At 47.0% G+C, this 17,091-nt stretch overlaps 3 protein-coding genes and 1 non-coding gene across 7 annotated transcripts; 2 read left to right on the top strand and 2 right to left on the bottom strand.

Annotated features, from left to right (window-relative positions):
• The first annotated feature begins 4,077 nt into the window (after window positions 1-4,077).
• LOC112901555 (cytochrome P450 724B1) lies at window positions 4,078-11,353 on the top strand. Of its 3 annotated transcripts, XR_003230322.1 has the most exons (10): window positions 4,078-4,435; window positions 4,772-5,132; window positions 5,387-5,539; window positions 5,682-5,918; window positions 6,028-6,114; window positions 6,266-6,344; window positions 6,547-6,653; window positions 7,144-7,268; window positions 10,801-10,904; window positions 10,992-11,353. XR_003230322.1 is itself a non-coding variant. In XM_025970487.1 (9 exons), exons 1-9 carry the CDS (start codon window positions 4,227-4,229, stop codon window positions 10,805-10,807), a joined length of 1,365 nt encoding a protein of 454 aa, XP_025826272.1. In that variant the 5' UTR covers window positions 4,078-4,226; the 3' UTR covers window positions 10,808-11,353. The 3 variants fall into 3 exon arrangements, 2 of the variants coding, with proteins under 2 accessions (XP_025826272.1, XP_025826270.1); XM_025970487.1 differs by having other exon boundaries at window positions 10,801-11,353; XM_025970485.1 differs by lacking the exons at window positions 10,801-10,904; window positions 10,992-11,353 and adding an exon at window positions 8,027-8,844.
• A 112-nt stretch (window positions 11,354-11,465) lies between these two features.
• On the bottom strand, window positions 11,466-11,539 carry TRNAI-AAU. The gene has a single exon. It is a non-coding gene; the product is annotated as a tRNA-Ile (tRNA).
• A 168-nt stretch (window positions 11,540-11,707) lies between these two features.
• On the bottom strand, window positions 11,708-13,777 carry LOC112901556 (ATP-dependent 6-phosphofructokinase 2). The gene is made up of 2 exons (XM_025970488.1): window positions 13,087-13,777; window positions 11,708-12,772 (listed from the first exon to the last, which is right to left on the bottom strand). Exons 1-2 carry the CDS (start codon window positions 13,687-13,689, stop codon window positions 11,951-11,953), a joined length of 1,425 nt encoding a protein of 474 aa, XP_025826273.1. The 5' UTR covers window positions 13,690-13,777; the 3' UTR covers window positions 11,708-11,950.
• A 535-nt stretch (window positions 13,778-14,312) lies between these two features.
• LOC112901557 (monothiol glutaredoxin-S1, mitochondrial-like) lies at window positions 14,313-17,043 on the top strand. 2 transcript variants are annotated; one of them, XM_025970489.1, is made up of 7 exons: window positions 14,355-14,510; window positions 14,819-14,896; window positions 15,335-15,511; window positions 15,751-15,850; window positions 15,949-16,015; window positions 16,431-16,509; window positions 16,603-17,043. In XM_025970489.1, the coding sequence occupies exons 2-7, from the start codon at window positions 14,825-14,827 to the stop codon at window positions 16,669-16,671; spliced, it is 564 nt and encodes a 187-aa protein (XP_025826274.1). In that variant the 5' UTR covers window positions 14,355-14,510; window positions 14,819-14,824; the 3' UTR covers window positions 16,672-17,043. The 2 variants fall into 2 exon arrangements, with proteins under 2 accessions (XP_025826275.1, XP_025826274.1); XM_025970490.1 differs by lacking the exon at window positions 14,819-14,896 and having other exon boundaries at window positions 14,313-14,510.
• The last annotated feature ends 48 nt before the right edge of the window (window positions 17,044-17,091 follow it).

The raw sequence follows: 17,091 nt of genomic DNA, 5'->3' as shown, positions 1-17,091 counted from the left end.
CGGATGGTGTGCAAGAAAGACACGATGGTTTATACTGGTTCGAGCAGAATGTCTCTATATCTACGTCCAGTTCGAGCCACTTGCCCTAAGTTTGCAGTAGAGGCTATAAACGGGCGAGAGGGTGAAAGGGCTCCCCTTCTTTGGGATCATGTCGAGTCACATCCTTAACCTGCCCCCGTACGGGAGGTTCGACTCCAGCACGGCCCCACGTCCCTGCGGCGGGTACGTCAAATCCGTTCCTTAGGGTCGAATCCATGCGACAGTCTTGATTAGGCTGAGCCGCATATTGCGGAAGAGCTAAACCGTAATTAGGCTATTGATATTTGCCCCTGACATAACAACATTGTGCTTTCAGTAGTAGACAACGTTCCCGTCGACAGCGAGGCGCATACGGTGACTTCATCGATTTCGAGTATTTGCCGGCTCAATCTTCGAAGATGATCATAGGGTAGGGTTTGCGTACGTGTGTTTATAGGAGTGAGTGTGCGTACGCTGCGAGTGTCTGATTTGTACTTATGTAATTAAAAAACAATTTTTTTAGCTTAAGCCACTCATCTCGTACCTCTGAGCAGAGCGTATTCATAAAATTCGACTGATGGATACGTAAAATATTAGTTAGCTGCCGCCGCCGGTAACGTGACATGATCGACGGCTAATAAACATTTTGCCCGGCATATTAGGCCAGCCGCCATTCCCTGCAGCCGAGTGGAGAATAAACAGCACAAAACCGGCATCCTTGATGTATATCTCGCCGTAACATAAACTAACACATCTCTAAGCCAAAAAGGCAGCCATTGTTGGTTCTTCCCTTCTGGCCCGAGGCCGCTTAGGGCCTGTTCGGATCCAATGGAAAGAGAAAGAGAAAGTGCAAAACTTTTGATCTTTTGCACTTTTTTTTGCACTTTTGGATCCGAACACCCCAAAGTGCAAAAGAGCAAATGCTACCGTAATTTTGCTAATTATGGATTAATTAGGCTTAATAGATTCGTCTCGTCATTTAGTCCTCGTCTATGTAATTAGTTTTTTAATTAAACTATATTTAATACTTTTAATTAGCGTCCAAACATCTGATGTGACAGGAGTAAAAATTTTACCATTTACCCTTGGTCCAAACAGCACCTTAATCAGTCACGAGGCCGGGCATCCAAGAGGTCCAGCGTCTAGAGTCTAGGCATACATATATTCCGGCGTCGCTCATCAGCACAGACATAATCCTGAAGCAAGTAAGCAGAGCCATCGAATAACCAAAGTCATGACCAAGTCGTTTCCTACTGCAAATTCATCTGAAACAGCAGAAGCAAAAAAATATTAGCAAAAGCGTTTGGTTAGGGAGCGAAGCAGAACGGAGCCGTTCTATACTATTTTTGCAGATGCCAAACGAGCCCGCTCCAAAAAATCGAGCGGACGGAGCCGCTCCGCTCCGGACTCGCTCTTGCCTCGCTCTCCCGTCTCTGTGCATAGGTTGACTCCTCAACCAAACATAGGATGGAGCCACTCTGTTCCAGTTCATTCTGCAACCAAACAAAAAATAGAGCCACTCCGTTCCAGTTTATCAAACACAGAACAGAGCGGCTCCGTTCCTAGAATCTGGAACGGAGTCGCTCCGTTCCACTTCGCTCCTCAACCAAACACTACCCAAGAAAACCGGGCCCGGCGAACACAAGAGGGGAACTGGGAAGGAAGAAGAAGGCCATGGAAAATGGAGGTCAGGTAGATCTGACCAACAATCCGGCAAAGGGGAAAAGAAAAAAAAAAAAGAAGAAGCAGCTGCAGCAGCAACGGGAAAACCAAAAGGGTAAATGCGGGATTAAACATCCGGGGGTGCTGTGGGTGGGCACCCCTATCGATGAGGCTAAGGTGGACCTATCTGTACTGCGCCCGCTGCCACTCGTGCGGCTCCTTAAATACGCTACCCACCACCCGCACCTCTCTCTCCTCCCGGCCCCTCTCATCCTTTCACCAAGGATTTTTATTTTTGGGGCTCCACGGCTGCCCGTGTCGCCGTGCGATCTGAATCTGGTCGTGTCAACTGGGCCGGGCGCCCCAGGTACGCGCGCGTCCGGGTGCGCTCGTGCGAGCGTACGAGCCCCGGTGAAGCGCACCTCGCGGCAACTTTGCTCTGACTTGTTTCCTGACTGATCAAAGCCTCAAAGGTGTCCGGTTGCCCAGGTGCCCTAGTCCAGAGTTATGTTTGACTATGCTGCACGGAGTAGCACGCAGCCCATTTCCCAAGTTTCAGTGCATGCTTCTAGTACCACCGCTTCAAATAGTTGTCCGTTCCACGTGCGAGTATTTAGGATCATCTAGATAACAAATTTTTTTAAAGATATTCGATAAATGATAGAGATAAAATACAACGTGGTGCATTATAAGAAATATATTTATGAGAATATATGCGTGGTCATATGACTGTATCTGCAGAAACAAAAAAAGTAAGAGTCCAAAATTCAACTCAAATAGCAAACGCAAGATCACAGTCTCCCATGACTTGAAATCCTAAAGGAACTCAAAATGCAAAAATTCTATGACATAGTAGTCGTTTAGATGTGCTATAGAAAAAGGGTTATATCCAATAAAAAATTATCCCGGAATCGTCAAAATTTCGTAAAATATCCTACCTACAAGTTTTAAAAATTCTAACGGTTTTCTACGTTAGGATGATTTATTGGAAGAGAAACATGTGAGGCTCATTGTGCGCTAGAGTTCTTAAGAAAACTCTATACAAATAGAAGCTCATGCTTAGAATCCTCCAAAATATGAACGGAAAGGAATACATCCACAACAACTTGTATGCGTGGTATATACACAACGGCACAGTTTGCTGGTGTTTGGTTGGGGTGCATTTTGGAGACCATTGTGGGAGTAGGGCTAATAATTGCCAGTACAGGGCATACATAGGTTACCCCAGGGTGGGGAGTCCGGCAACAGTGGTTGTCGGAGTACCAAATGGTACCAAAAGACCTGACGACTCTCTGTCACCCCTTCTCTGTAAATGTAATAAGCTCAAGTAAAGTTACAAGAACATGGTGCACCATTTCGAATAATTTGTTTGATTTTTGTTTTAAACGTTTTCTTTCTCTTTCGTTGCTATAAAAGGTTTCAAGGGTCATTTGGTCCGGCGACAGTTTTAGGAAGAAGCTGTGTGCAAAGTCAACTACATAGTAGTCAATTGTGAATGAGAGATCTTTTTTTTTCTTCTCTCCTCCTCTCCTAGATAGGCACACTTTGACCTAGGGCGATGAGATTGTACTGGCACAAAAGGCGTAGTTTGACCATCATATCGACAAACAAACAGAGGCAATAAGATAATCAACAAAATTTTCTTGAGTACAGTGGAGCATAAATCGTTGTTGCGCCAATCCAATCAATGTACCACCGCTAAAAGATCAGACAGCAGTCTGAAAGTGTGTTTCAGACCATTTTAGAAACAGTTCCTGATGCGTCCCCGGCGATGCGGTCAATTTGACTACGATCAAGGCAGCTCATTGCTCCGTTGTCTGCACTTAGGCGCCAGGGATTAGAAGTGACCGTTCGTTCCTTTGTTTTTTAAAAAACGGCGTCACAAGTTGCGATCTGCAAATCCCCACATTCGCTTCGTCCGGAGCTGCTTCAGGCTTTCAGCAGCGCGGCCCTATGCACCTGCACTTGGCCGTTTCTACAGATTTTCTCTCTCTACCGGCGTGTTTGACTGCACCTTTGCAGCGGCCCAGATGCTAGGCTACACTACGCTGGACCATCCTCCTAGTCCTACCTCTAGCTCCTCCTTGATAAAAGCTACACTTATGTTACTGTACTGCACAGTGTCACGGGGGTAATTTGGCTGCAGTAAAAACAGAGATCATATTGTGACCTTTTGTTTTTCTTAAAAAAAACAGAGATCAAGCTAGCTACTCAAGGTAAGAACACTGAATGAATAAATAAACGAAAAGAAGTAGGCCAAGGAAAGGAAACAAAAGGCAGCCTTATTTTTTCTCCCTCCTTTCTCCCCCTTTCCCTTTGCCAAGATCCTTCCTGCCTCGCTTCTGCTACTATATAGCTCCCCCCCTCGCCTTGCATTCTAGGGAGGGAGAGAAGGGAACGGCAGCACAGGGGTGAGCTGTGTGAGCCTTGAACAAAGCTAAGTGAAGCATTCATAAACTTACATATATACATATATATATAGATAGACAGAGAGACTCTTGCAGGCTCCATGCTTGGGAGATGAAACTTGGGTGTGGTGGTCGTCGATGATGGCGGGGGAGCTCGCGCTTGCCGCCCTGGCGATCCTGCTGGCCTCGCTCCTGGCCCTGGTGCTGAGCCACTTCCTGCCCTTGCTCCTGAAACCCAAGGCCCCCCGGGGCAGCTTCGGGTGGCCGCTCGTCGGTGAGACGCTCAGGTTCCTCGCGCCCCATGCTTCCAACACGCTGGGCGGCTTCCTGGAGGATCACTGCGCCAGGTAAATCCTCCAGCGCGCGTTGGGCTCCTCTCCTGTTTAATTTTACCGCAACCATCCATGCACAGCAGACCACAGATCCTCCTCCTAATTACCACGCAATTAAGTATTGCACCATTATTTCATGTGACAGCAAAAAAGGCGATGCTGCTGTCCTGTCTACGCAGCTTTACCATGCATCTATCTATCCACCTTTCATGTTTTTTTTTGCCTTGTTCCGAGCCCGTGACCGTGAGGTGAAACGAGAGACGGTAAAGGTTAAACTAACGCTGATTAACATGCATGGTGGCAGTAGTTAACAGCAATGTTGCTGTGGGCTTGTGGTTGATGCTGCTGCAGGTATGGGCGGGTGTTCAAGTCCCACTTGTTCTGCACCCCCACGGTGGTGTCCTGCGACCAGGACCTCAACCACTTCATCCTGCAGAACGAGGAGCGGCTGTTCCAGTGCAGCTACCCCAGGCCGATCCATGGCATCCTGGGCAAGTCCTCCATGCTCGTGGTCCTGGGAGAGGACCACAAGCGCCTCAGGAACCTCGCCCTCGCCCTCGTCACCTCCACCAAGCTCAAGCCCAGCTACCTCGGCGACATCGAGAAGATCGCGCTGCACGTCGTCGGCTCGTGGCGCCAGCAGGCGGCCGAGGGCAGCAAGGAGGACAGCGGCGGCGGCAGGGTCGTCGCCTTCTGCGAGGAGGCAAGGAAGGTTAGCAACTGTACTGGCCGTTTGGCTGCTCCCTGAGTCTATCGGTCATCAGCATAGTGGCATGGACATGATCCCTTGACACATGGAGAGAAAACCTCTGCACATGCATGTCACCGACGTGCATCGTCATGTTGTTGTTACTTGCTGCTGCTGGCTGCTGCATGAATCTTTTTCCACGGTGACTTTGACTTACCAGGGTCTTTTTTTCCCTTTTCCTCTGGTGTGGCGTGGTCTCTGTCCTTGGAGAAGCACAGTTTGCGTTCAGTGTGATTGTGAAGCAGGTGCTGGGGCTGTCACCAGAGGAGCCGGTTACTGCCAGGATACTGGAGGACTTCCTGGCCTTCATGAAGGGCCTCATCTCCTTCCCTCTCTACATCCCAGGGACCCCATATGCCAAGGCTGTCCAGGTAATCATCCATACATGTCTTTATTACTGCACATTAATAAAAAATATTTTTTTCTTACATTAGTAAAGATGCATTATGATCATATATACAATATATAACAGTGGTTTATTCTGCTGTCTACTGCTCCTAATAACTCACACAGGCCAGAGAGAGGATATCCAGCACTGTGAAGGGCATCATCGAGGAGCGGAGGAGCCCAGGGTCATGCAAGAAGGGCGATTTCCTTGACGTGCTCCTGTCAAGCAATGAGCTCTCCGATGAGGAGAAAGTGAGCTTTGTGCTGGACTCCCTGCTTGGAGGGTACGAGACCACCTCGCTCTTGATCTCCATGGTCGTGTATTTTCTTGGACAGTCCGCGGACGATCTGGACCTGGTCAAGGTAACATACATGCTTTTTTTTTATTGTAATGAAGACACAGATGATTGGTAGCTGCTAGGCCGGTGGCCATCAGTAAACTTAACTATATGCGAACATGCTATGCACGCAGAGGGAGCACGACAGCATAAGATCCAACAAAGGGAAGGAGGAGAGCTTGACTTCAGAAGACTACAAGAAGATGGAATATACCCAACATGTAAGATGGCCACTCCCTATGTACTGTATAAGATTTGTTAGTAACCAAGGGACCTTTTTTCTTCATTCTGCTAGCATCAAGCTACAGAAATGACATTCTGTCGATATTCAGACTAATTGTGCGTGTGATGCTTATGTGCATGCCCTTGCAGGTTATCAACGAGGCTCTGAGATGCGGCAACATCGTCAAGTTCGTCCACAGGAAGGCCCTCAAAGATGTCAGATACAAAGGTAAACAAACCCGCATCAGCATAGTAATGAGGCTTTCGTTGCAGATTCCAGTTGTGCTCATCACATGATAATGGATCAGAGGCAGAGGGGATGGTTGCACCTTTAAGCCTGATTTTTAAGCATTGTTATGCCTAGAAACACCTAGCTTTTGATAGACGAAGATGCTCAAAAGCAAGTGGCTCTCCCTTTTGCTCTGTTGCAGAGTATCTGATTCCATCTGGCTGGAAGGTCCTACCCGTCTTCAGTGCTGTTCATCTGAACCCCTCGCTTCATGGAAATGCCCATCATTTTCAGCCCTGTAGATGGGAGGTATGCTCTTTTCTGTCCATTAGTAGTGTACTTTTGGACCTGCCATCGATATTGGTAATGAACTAATGAGATGGTGATTCATACAATCATATTTCATAACTGTCAGGCCATAATTAACAGCTTAGCTTTGTGATAATAAGCTACTTATTCAAACCTGAAATACACAATTAAAAGGCTAGAGCACCTATCAAAGAAGCTTATCTGGGGCTTTTAGGGAATCTTCTTTAAAGTGTGTACTCTAACTAATTGTTTCCTTTAATTAGTGAGTGTCCACCTGTGACATAATTACCTGCAACTATCCTGGTATCTTCAGATGCCAAGCAAGCTGCCTGAGGCTGTAGCGCCTGTTGTCAATGGTCCTTGCCATGATTCCTCTCATTCAAAGCCAGCATCCTTGGCTTTGCTTCATATATTTTTTTCTTTTGGTTTCTTTTATGATGTTCATGGCTTAATTCATATGCATGCATGACTTGTCTGATTGTTGTATCAGGGCTCAAGCCAAGGGACAAGCAAGAGGTTTACGCCGTTCGGTGGCGGGCCCCGGCTCTGCCCAGGATCAGAGCTTGCCAAAGTAGAGGCTGCTTTCTTTCTCCATCACCTTGTGCTCAATTATAGGTAAAACTATGGGAGTATTTGTCCTACTAGAGTTGGAGATGCATTCATAAATCACCGGTACAGTCACAAGAACAAAACTGACAAATCAAAGCAGCACAAAAAACATCATAGACATTTCTAATAACCGGCATAAGAAACTAATGCGGTGGGACGGCTTTTAAATTTAAACGGGGACGATGCAAACATGAACAGGAAAGCAGAATAATGTGATTATCATTGGATTGAACCTAGTAATACTAAGACATACTAGTAAGGAATGGCAAGGTGGCCAACAATGTTGAATAGAGAAAAGGGACAAAACATGAACAAGGAAGCAGAACAATGAGGTTAGCAGTGTCACACTAGTAACACAAACTATTGAAAGTAATGGCAAGAAGTTTATGACGTACCACTTGCCTCCCTTATTTATGTTTTCATCCACAGGGACCGCAAGTCTTAAATTAAATCTCATGTAGTTTTGGATCCAGAACTGTAGAACATATTATCTGACGACAACACACAGTACAGGCATGGCTGCATGGCAGCGTGGAGTTTTCTACAAGTAGGCTATGCAAGTTGAGTGGTACGAACGAACCAGGTAGAGAACATTATTGCGTGATCGAACTGCCAAATCTGGTTCATAACAATCTGGGACCATCTGTATGTGACAGAGGACCTGGCATTGTTTTCTTGGAGTCATAGAGTTACTTACAGTTACCGAAGAGCCGCTAGCTGATCATCCTTCCCCTCTCTTGAAATCTTGTCGCCTTGGATTTCAGATGGAGAATCGATGGCGATGACATTCCGATGGCATACCCGTATGTGGAGTTCCAGAGAGGTCTGCCCGTAGAAATCGAGCCAATCTGCCCTGAAACTTGACTGGCCTGAAGGCCCGGTCATGGCGAGTTCATCAGTTAGAAAGTACCTGCACGAGAACATCCATGTCCATGAACGGCGTGGAGTTTCATGAAGTGAAGAAACACTGGGCACTAGCTTGTAAGTAGCTAGCATGAGGCAGCTGAGACTTGTGATTTATGATGTACATGATGTAGATATATTTTGTCCATGGCAATTGCTCGAGGTGGTTGGTTCACTTCACCCTGTAACATTCTCCACCGTGAGCTCAACTACTATTCTATACGAGAATATTGGGCTCCTGGGATTCGGAAGGCTTTGGCTTATCACTTGGGAGCTTTTAGGACTTGATTAGATATGACTACACTGAACTTTGGAGAGCGTTTCCCGGTTACCTCATTTGAATTTGGTCGAGCAGTCGCTTCAGGCTGTCAATCTTCAGAGCAGAGGATGAGAGGAGACAGACGATAAGGTGTCTTTGGAGCTTGACGTACTGCACGAGAGTGGCTATCCAGATTTGCCATCTTGACCGCCCAGCAGTTCTGGAGCTTGACTGAAGTCTGAACTTTGAGATAACTCACTGTGGCTATTTTCTATGCAAAATTCAGACTGCGTATAACTCTGTTATCCTTATTGCTCTTTTATGCCGCTGGCCCTCATGTTCTGACTCTTATCATATAGTCATGTTATGTCATATGAAAGATGTTTTTTATCAGATTATATATGACCCAAAGGGTTTCCTTGGAAAATTTCAACTAGGTAGGTCATAGTTCGCATGCTCTGCATGGGAAAGTGGGCAACAAAGCAAGCAGTACATGATGGTCCCGGCTCTTTGGGTAAGTAACTGAAAATCATGTTAATTTACAAGATAATTGCGAACATAATAACTGGAGGAATATATTGCAGAAAAAATCATTTTGATGATTTACTTCAACCTACCATCAAATGATATGGCAACTTCTACTTGACAGAAAAAAGTCAGTGTTTTGAATGGCGGTACATCATGAATCCATTGGGTTCTCTTGAAAGTAGCAATTAGGATATTAAAGGTTTTTATAATTGATTTTAAAGGTTAAGTGATGCACTGATGTACTCTTGCATCTGTGAACCATAAACTAGGATCCAACTCTTGCACTGATATTCTCTCTTTTCCTTTTTTTTACTAACTCACAGGAGTTCTATGTGGCTACTTTTGATCCCAAATTCAGACCTGGATTAGTTGTCGTGATATTGTTCTTCAGTAAAGATGGAAACAAAACGCAAAGACTGCAGACTGAAAGAGCGTATGGGTATGCGAAAACGAATTTGCTTTTAGCAGCCTGGGAAGAACAGGTACTTGCCGCTCGGCAATACTACTGGATCCACCGACGGGAAAACGCCAGCCACCAGCCCCATCGCCGGCCCGAGGTTGCGTCGCCGTGTTTGCATCCACTCCAGGGCTAGTAGCATCCCTCGCCGTCTCTCGCCACCGCGCGGCGCGCGCCCTCGACGCCGCCGATCGGCCCTGCCACGCGCGGCACCATCCCCGGTGAAAGGACGGTGGATATGGCGCTTGGGATGCCGGCGGAGGCAGCGCCGAAGGCTTGCGTGACGGCGGGCGTAACGGATTTCACCGGCGGCGGCGCGACACCGCGGCCTTGCCGGCCGGAAAACAGTTGCAACAAATCGCGTCCCGGATATTTACAGATAGACCCTCAATAGTTTGCATATATTCCCTATTTTGGATCGCGATTGATAATCGCGATCCACTATATGCATATAGGTCCTAATATTTTTCATATACCCCCTTAATTTGGATCGCGAATATTAATCGCGATCCGAATATCTACAAATAACCCCATAATATTTGCGAGTAGGTTCCCAGCCCCGATCCGTTCGTCTTCCCGCCCGTCAGCCGTCCCTCCGCCGCCTGCCCGCCGCTGCGACCATCCTCCCGGCCGGAATCAGGAAGCCCCATTACCATTCAACCTTAGCACGATCCGTGGCCATTGGAGCCGAGTCGAGCTGACAGCAGCGAGCTTGGCTTCACGAGGTCGACGGGCATGGGTTCGTCCTCCGATCCAGCACCATGTCTGCCGTCGTAGCCTCTGCCTGCGCGACCACAGTGTGGCCTCTCTCCATGTTCGAGTGCCTGATAGATGGCGGGCAGTTCAGTGTTGCTGCTAACATCCATGCACACTCTGACGCTATCCATGGCTCTCTGCTTTATTTTTTAAAACGAAATCGGTCCCTGCTCTCTACTCTGTTTTTTTCCCTAGATGCTTGCGTGTCATCTTACGATCATTGAACTGCTGGTTCCTCGAGTAGTAATTGATTGGAGTTTGAGACCTGTGTGGCTGTTAAATGTAATCGGCAGAAATAATCTCTTCTGAACTTGAACGTCTTTCGTCTGAACCAGAATTCAGACATAGGTTGAGTTGTTGCAGTCCCACTCATCGGTATTGTTCTTCTCTGCTCGTGCTCCTCTTATTTACTCTCTTGTCAAACAATCGTGTTATGTCACATAAAAGATGTTCTTGCTAATGATTATGAACTCAATTATTTTTTTGAGCAATAACTCATTTAATGGGTGGGTGATCTGGAAATTCTAAATTATGCCTGTAGTTTGTTCTGCATGTGTACCAAAGCAAGGATTAGATGATGATTGATACCTCAGCTCTTTCAAGTGACTAACTAAAAGGTCATCTCAATTTTTCAGCGGGTGAATTCACAGCGGACTGTGGTTTCCCACTTCCCCAACGGACTGAACAACACTGCTTGAATGGTGGATCAAGTTCAGAAAACTGAACCAATTGAAAAACGGTGAATACTGAATACTCTAATCATGTTGGCCATGTGGCATAAGAACAGAATAACAACATCATCAGCAAGGTAATTCCAATTGTTCAGCAGGTGGTGGCCACTGGCGAGGATCAAGGATGAACAGCACTGTTGATCGACGCCAGCGCCAAGAACCTGGGAGCTTACTGAGACAATGACAGCAAGCATTCAGGGCTGCAAACTTGCTTTCTTTAATCATCAACTGCTAGACATGTGTTGAGGTCCTTGAACCTCAACTATTTTATCACCTAATAGAAAAATGCACAGCTCTCTTGTGTGTTCTCAATATGAAAAAAAGCTCTTGAGGCGTGACAAGGGCAAGATCGATTGCACTCTACGGTCTGATTGAACACGTCTGCTGGGAGATATGTAAATGTTCAGAATCACACTCCCCCGAATCATGGGTTAAGAGTAATATTCTTCGCATGCTATTGTAAATCTCCATGATTCCGAATTTGCCATCGCATGTGAATGTTGCACAGGGCACATTGTTGTATTGGACATTGATTTTCCTTTCCTAGTACGGAAAAAATAAAACTTGTTTGGCCCATGCAGGTCTCGAACCTGCGACCTTCGCGTTATTAGCACGACGCTCTAACCAACTGAGCTAATAGGCCATTTCGCTCCGTTTTCTATTTTTGTTTTATTTCAGGGGGACGCATCGGTTAGACCATGGCAGCTATACTGTTTACACTGTGCGCTGCCACTAACATAATGAGGCAATCAGCTGCTTAAGGAAAATAACACTTTCTCATTCAGAGCAAAAGCATAGTAGACACCATTTCATTCCAGTGCATCATTTTATTCATGAGAAGACATATTTCAACATACGTACAGGCACAACAATTACTGCCAACATTCACGGAAGAGTTTCACAAGCACACAAACTGGAGAGGACAACATCTACCATCTTATTGAATAGAATATAACTAGGGAAGCAACTGGATCAGAGGAAATCCATTTCAACATGTGCAGTGAGGATCAGTCATCTTACAATTTGGCGACACCACTGAGATTCAGGGCTACGCTTAGGATTTCAGGAAATCTGGCTGATTCGTGACTGATCTGACCCATGCCCATTTGTGATCATTCACATCAACAGGGTTCTTTGCCACGGCAACATCTTCCAACGGTATGTAACTGTAAGTCCCATTTATCGGACCAGGTACAAAGCCGGTAAACCCAGCCATGACCCCATGGATTGCCGAATGCGCCAGCAAGGTGCAATACAAATTGTCGGTAGCATTTGCGGGGACAGCTCTAATCATGTATGTGGGATCAATGTATTTCACAGTGAACAGTTCATCAGGATGCTCTCTCTTCCACCATCTACCAATCTCTGATTTCAGCCATGGACCTACATCAAGAAACACAATGTTGCCAGACTCGTCCTGCTCTCGCTTCTGCTCATCAGTCCGGGGAATCAATTCCTGACCAGCTCCTTCAGCAACCACAACGACAGCATGCCCTTTCTTCTTTATCCGTTCATATAGGAACTCAAACAGACCTCCCTTGCCTTCCAGGTAGAAATCAACCTCTGGAATCAAGCAGCAGTCGACGTCACGGCTGCTTAGAGTGGCATGAAGGGCGATATGACCTGTACTCCTCCCCATGAGTTTGACAAGACCTACGCCATTGACAGCACTAACAGCCTCCACATGTGCTGCATCAATTGCCTGCTGAGCGATCTCCACCGCGGTTTGGAAACCAAATGACCTGTCTATGATGCCAATGTCATTGTCCACAGTTTTCGGGATGCCAGTAATGGATATGTTCAAACCACGGCGTTTGAACTCCTGAAAGATTGCCACAGCTCCTCTCATGGTTCCATCCCCGCCAATCGCATATATCTTGAGTAAAGAAGAAAGTTTTGAATGTGATCAGTTAACAATGAAGCTCAGATATATCATATACGCAAGAACACTCAACGCGTGTAATAAGGGAAGGGAAACAATTGGCATTCTGAACCAAGATTATTTGATGCCGTCGTGTATAAACAGTTCAATAACGCATAGGCTACTTTGTCATTCTGAAATCCGAGTCTCCAACTGATAGAACTACTTCTCTTCAGCAATCGCTAATATGCATAGTCGATTACACATATAAATGGATTCAGGGGCGTGAACTGCAAACCAATTTTACATTGCTCAGTGTTTGCTCTTACCTGCGTATACCCGCGCGCGACGATGCCATCGACAATCTTGGCGAGATCGAAACCGCCCCGCGTGGTCTTGAGCACGGTGCCGCCCTTCTTGTGCCAGTCGTCGACGGCGGCCGGGTGGAGGCGCACGTGGTCCTCGTCGCCACCGTAGAACCCCCGGTACCCCGCGGCGACACCGAAGACGTCGCGGACGCCGTAGAGCTCCTGGAGCCCGACGACGAGCTCCCTCAGCACGGTGTTGAGGCCCGGGCAGAGCCCCCCGCAGGTGACGAGCGCGGCGCGCGCGCGGGCCGGGTCGACGGCGAGGTCCCTCCGGGGCCCCGCGCGGCGGTAGGCGACGAGCGGGGACGGCGCCGCGGAGGCGAGGTCGAAGAAGGCGTGGCGGAGGGAGACGTCCCCCGGGGAGATGTAGAAGGTGGACGGCGGGTGGTAGTAGGGGTGGCGGGAGATGGGGTTCGGGACCGCCGGGGGCGGGGACGCCAGCGCCGCGGGGAGGCGCGGCACGTCGCGGAGGGTGAGCGGCGGGAGCGTCACCGTGGTGTTGGTCGGGGCCGTGGCGTCGGCGGTGCGGTCGCCGCCGCCGGAGCTGGGGGCGATGGGGTCCATGTGTCGGCGAGCGAGAGGGGCCGGTGCTGCTTGCTGGCGTGTGCTGTGGCGACTCGCGGTCGAAGGGGGACTGCGGGTGGAACTGTGGAAGTGGGGGGGTTTAGTTTAGCTAGTCGGCGACGCGTGGCGCTTTCGGCGCCGAGCTTCGAGAAATTGTGAAGGCGCCGCGTCAGGGGGGCGCGTCATCGCCCGCGGGCTTAAACAAAACCGGGAAACGGCCACGTAACAGTGTTACGGAACGGAGAGCCGTGCGGCCACGAGTTAACGACGCGGCCTAACAGCATCTTCAACAGACTCATTATATAGAAATAGAAATTTTGTTAAAAAGTTACTTTTTTTTCAATTGCATATCTGAATTTCTCGCTAGCAACGGTCTATTCAATTGAATATTTAAATATAGATCTTCTTTATTCCAAATTTCTTATTAGCTAAAAATAGAGAGCGAGTATGCACAAGATATAGAAAGCTATCCGAGAGTACAGAATATAGAAAATAACTCTCTGAACAATGATCTATCTAAGATGCTCTAATCTCGGGTTGAGACGCCGTGTACGTAATCATGATCGGGAAGCATACCGTATAATCGGGCCCAAGCCCAAAAAGCACACGGCCCAGTAGTCCCTCTCCCAATCGGCCCGGCCCATTCACCGCCTGGCACAGTGGCACGCCTTCGCTCCGCCGTAGCGAAGCACGGGATCCTTCTCTGGCGGCCATCCGTATCCGTCCCTCATCCTTCGCCCCTCCCCTCCATCGAAGGCCCGGCCGGCGCAGGGCGGGAGATCGTTCCGGACTCTGAGTTGAGTTGGCCCCTTCTTCTGCTGGTAAGGAGGAACTAGGCTCCGCTCGCTTTCTTGCTTGGGTTCTTCCTTTCAGTTCGTCGCGGATTTGGTTGTTTTGTCCGGAGGGGGCACTCGCTTTCCCCAAAACTCTGGGAGTTCAACTGAACCCCTTTGCCCCGCGTTAAGCTCGCCGCCGGTCCTGTCGCTGACCATTTTCGTTCGTCGGACCGTGTAGCACGAGTTCGTTGCTGCTGGGTTGGGGCTTCTGTTGTCTGTTGATTTCTCCGGCTCGTTTGGGCAGATCCATGGCTTACTCGTCTTGTTCGTTTTTCTGAATCCGCCGTCTGCAGGGTACTATGAGGAGGTTGGTGTCGACCGCCCTCATCGCGAGGGGGCTCGTCAGGTCGTACCGCGCGCGGGCAAGAGCTGTAAGGCTCGCGAATCCATCCCTCGAGTGCTTTCATTCGTGCTACCTTAGCGAATAGCGAGACTGTTTGATACAGATGTGATGGTATCAGTAGTTTTTCCTCTTCATCTCCTTCCTAGGTACTAGTGCATATGTTGTTTGGAGTCTAGATCAATGTGACCTTGTCCGTGCATTGTTCCATGGCTAGTGTTGATTTTGAAAATTTGTAACTGTTTAATTTACATGTGTAGTTTGCATACTTCCAATTTATTGGTTTCAGTCTGAGGTCGCGTAATAGTATATGTTTAGTTTCAAGTCTTGTTACCCATTTGAAACAGGACACACCACTACACATAATGTATTTACCGTTCTATTAGTGTTTAATTATTGCCCCTTAGGTAATTTGCATTTCCATTTAATTTTTTGTCAATCCTTGTTTGCATGGTAACTGGAAGAGCAGGCTGTGTCACAACCAGCTTTTCAGCAGTTTATGAACTACTCGTCAGGACATGGTGGTGATCCTAATGCAAATGGGGATTCGACTGCAACACGATTAGCTACTGATCGTGACACACATCAAGATTTCAAACCAATGAGCAAAAGTTCGGACACATCTTTGCATGACATTGTTGCTCAGGTATTTACATGTAAAAGGATATTTCAGAATATTAGATCAAAGCAACTAACCTTTTTAGGGTTAACCAGGGGTAGGGGGTTGTCCCCTCATTTCATCGGACATCCAGCAAGCCGTGAAAATACATTAGGTTCCTGCAGGTTTCGAAAACCAGTGTCAACTTGCTAGGCATAACCTGAAGCTTATTAATCTATCATGTCTTGCTGCCATTTTGTCATTGTAACAATAAATTTTCTGGGCAGGATATCAGGGAGAACCCAGTCTTGATCTATATGAAGGGTTTCCCTGAGTCTCCCATGTGTGGCTTCAGCGCACTGGCAGTCAAGGTCTTCCAGCAATATGGTAAGTTGGCTCTAGTTAGTCGATTACCAATTTTTTTGAATTGCAGTCAATAATCAATGGTGCTTTCTAAGTTTTAATCTATATGTTGTCCATTACAGATGTCCCTATCTGTGGTAGAGATATTCTGGGAGATCTCAGGCTCAAAGAGGCTGTTAAAGCCCACACGTAAGTGACTCTTTACACCTCCCAGATGATGTGTTCTTAGATCATTAGATGGCAAATGCTTACACACATGTGCAGGGAAAACACTCTAAGATTGAAGTAGCTTATCTATCCATGATTGAAATTGTATGAGATCATGCGGTAAAGCCATAAAGGGCATGGAGTTCAAGCTTGACTTTAAGAGGGAATAACCAGCTTTTACCAACAGTGAAAGAACAAAAACTTCAGAATATGTTAAGGCAATAAAATGGGTTACAGTTATCAGGTTGACATTTAGTTTTGAGCCTGCTAGGTTTGATTTATATCATCCTCATGCAAACAGTGTCAGTAACATCTGTTTGTTTCTTGTATTATGATATTTCAGAGATCTAAAGTTGCTCATGCTGTCAATTTCAGAAGTTATATTTTTTATATGCAGTAACTGGCCTACGTTTCCACAAATATTTATCAAAGGAGAGTTTGTTGGGGGATCTGACATCATACTAAGCATGCACCAGGCAAGTTCGCTTTTCATTTCATTTTCTTTTGTTAGTGCATTAAGCTTATCATCTTAAAATAGTGCCGGATTCCTTCTTCCTAATTTTCTTCAGAAGGGGGAACTAAAGGATCTGCTTGGTGACATCACACAAAGAGATGGACAAAAGGCGGATGCTAACTAGCCATGAAGCAGTCCACATTACACTGTTTTTTCACAGAATATTATTCTCTCACAATCTTTAGGTGACCTTGCATGCTGTTCTGTGCAGCGTTGGTCCCAGGTTTGTTTGATCTGGCATTCTGACTGAGACAAAAATGATCAGAGATCCGTCCAGGAATGCAACAAGTTCTCTGTCAGAATGAATAAGTGCCACTATGCAATGCCGTTCTTTGGTGCATTGTATATTGAGCTTGAGTTCCAGGATACAAAGGTTGCATTACATTGCCCATCTTTTGTAGTTCAACTGAACTTGCAATAATAAATGAAAAGGCTGTAAAATGCTTAGGGACACCTGTTTTTATTCAATATATTTACTGGGTGGTGTTTGCAAAAACATGTTCTCAGTTCCGCCACTGTGATCACACAGAAGCAAATTGTGAGC

The sequence above is a fragment of the Panicum hallii genome, chromosome 7, assembly GCF_002211085.1.
Source record: "Panicum hallii strain FIL2 chromosome 7, PHallii_v3.1, whole genome shotgun sequence".
Classification (NCBI taxonomy): domain Eukaryota; kingdom Viridiplantae; phylum Streptophyta; class Magnoliopsida; order Poales; family Poaceae; genus Panicum; species Panicum hallii.
This window is presented reverse-complemented; position numbering and strand designations above follow the sequence as displayed.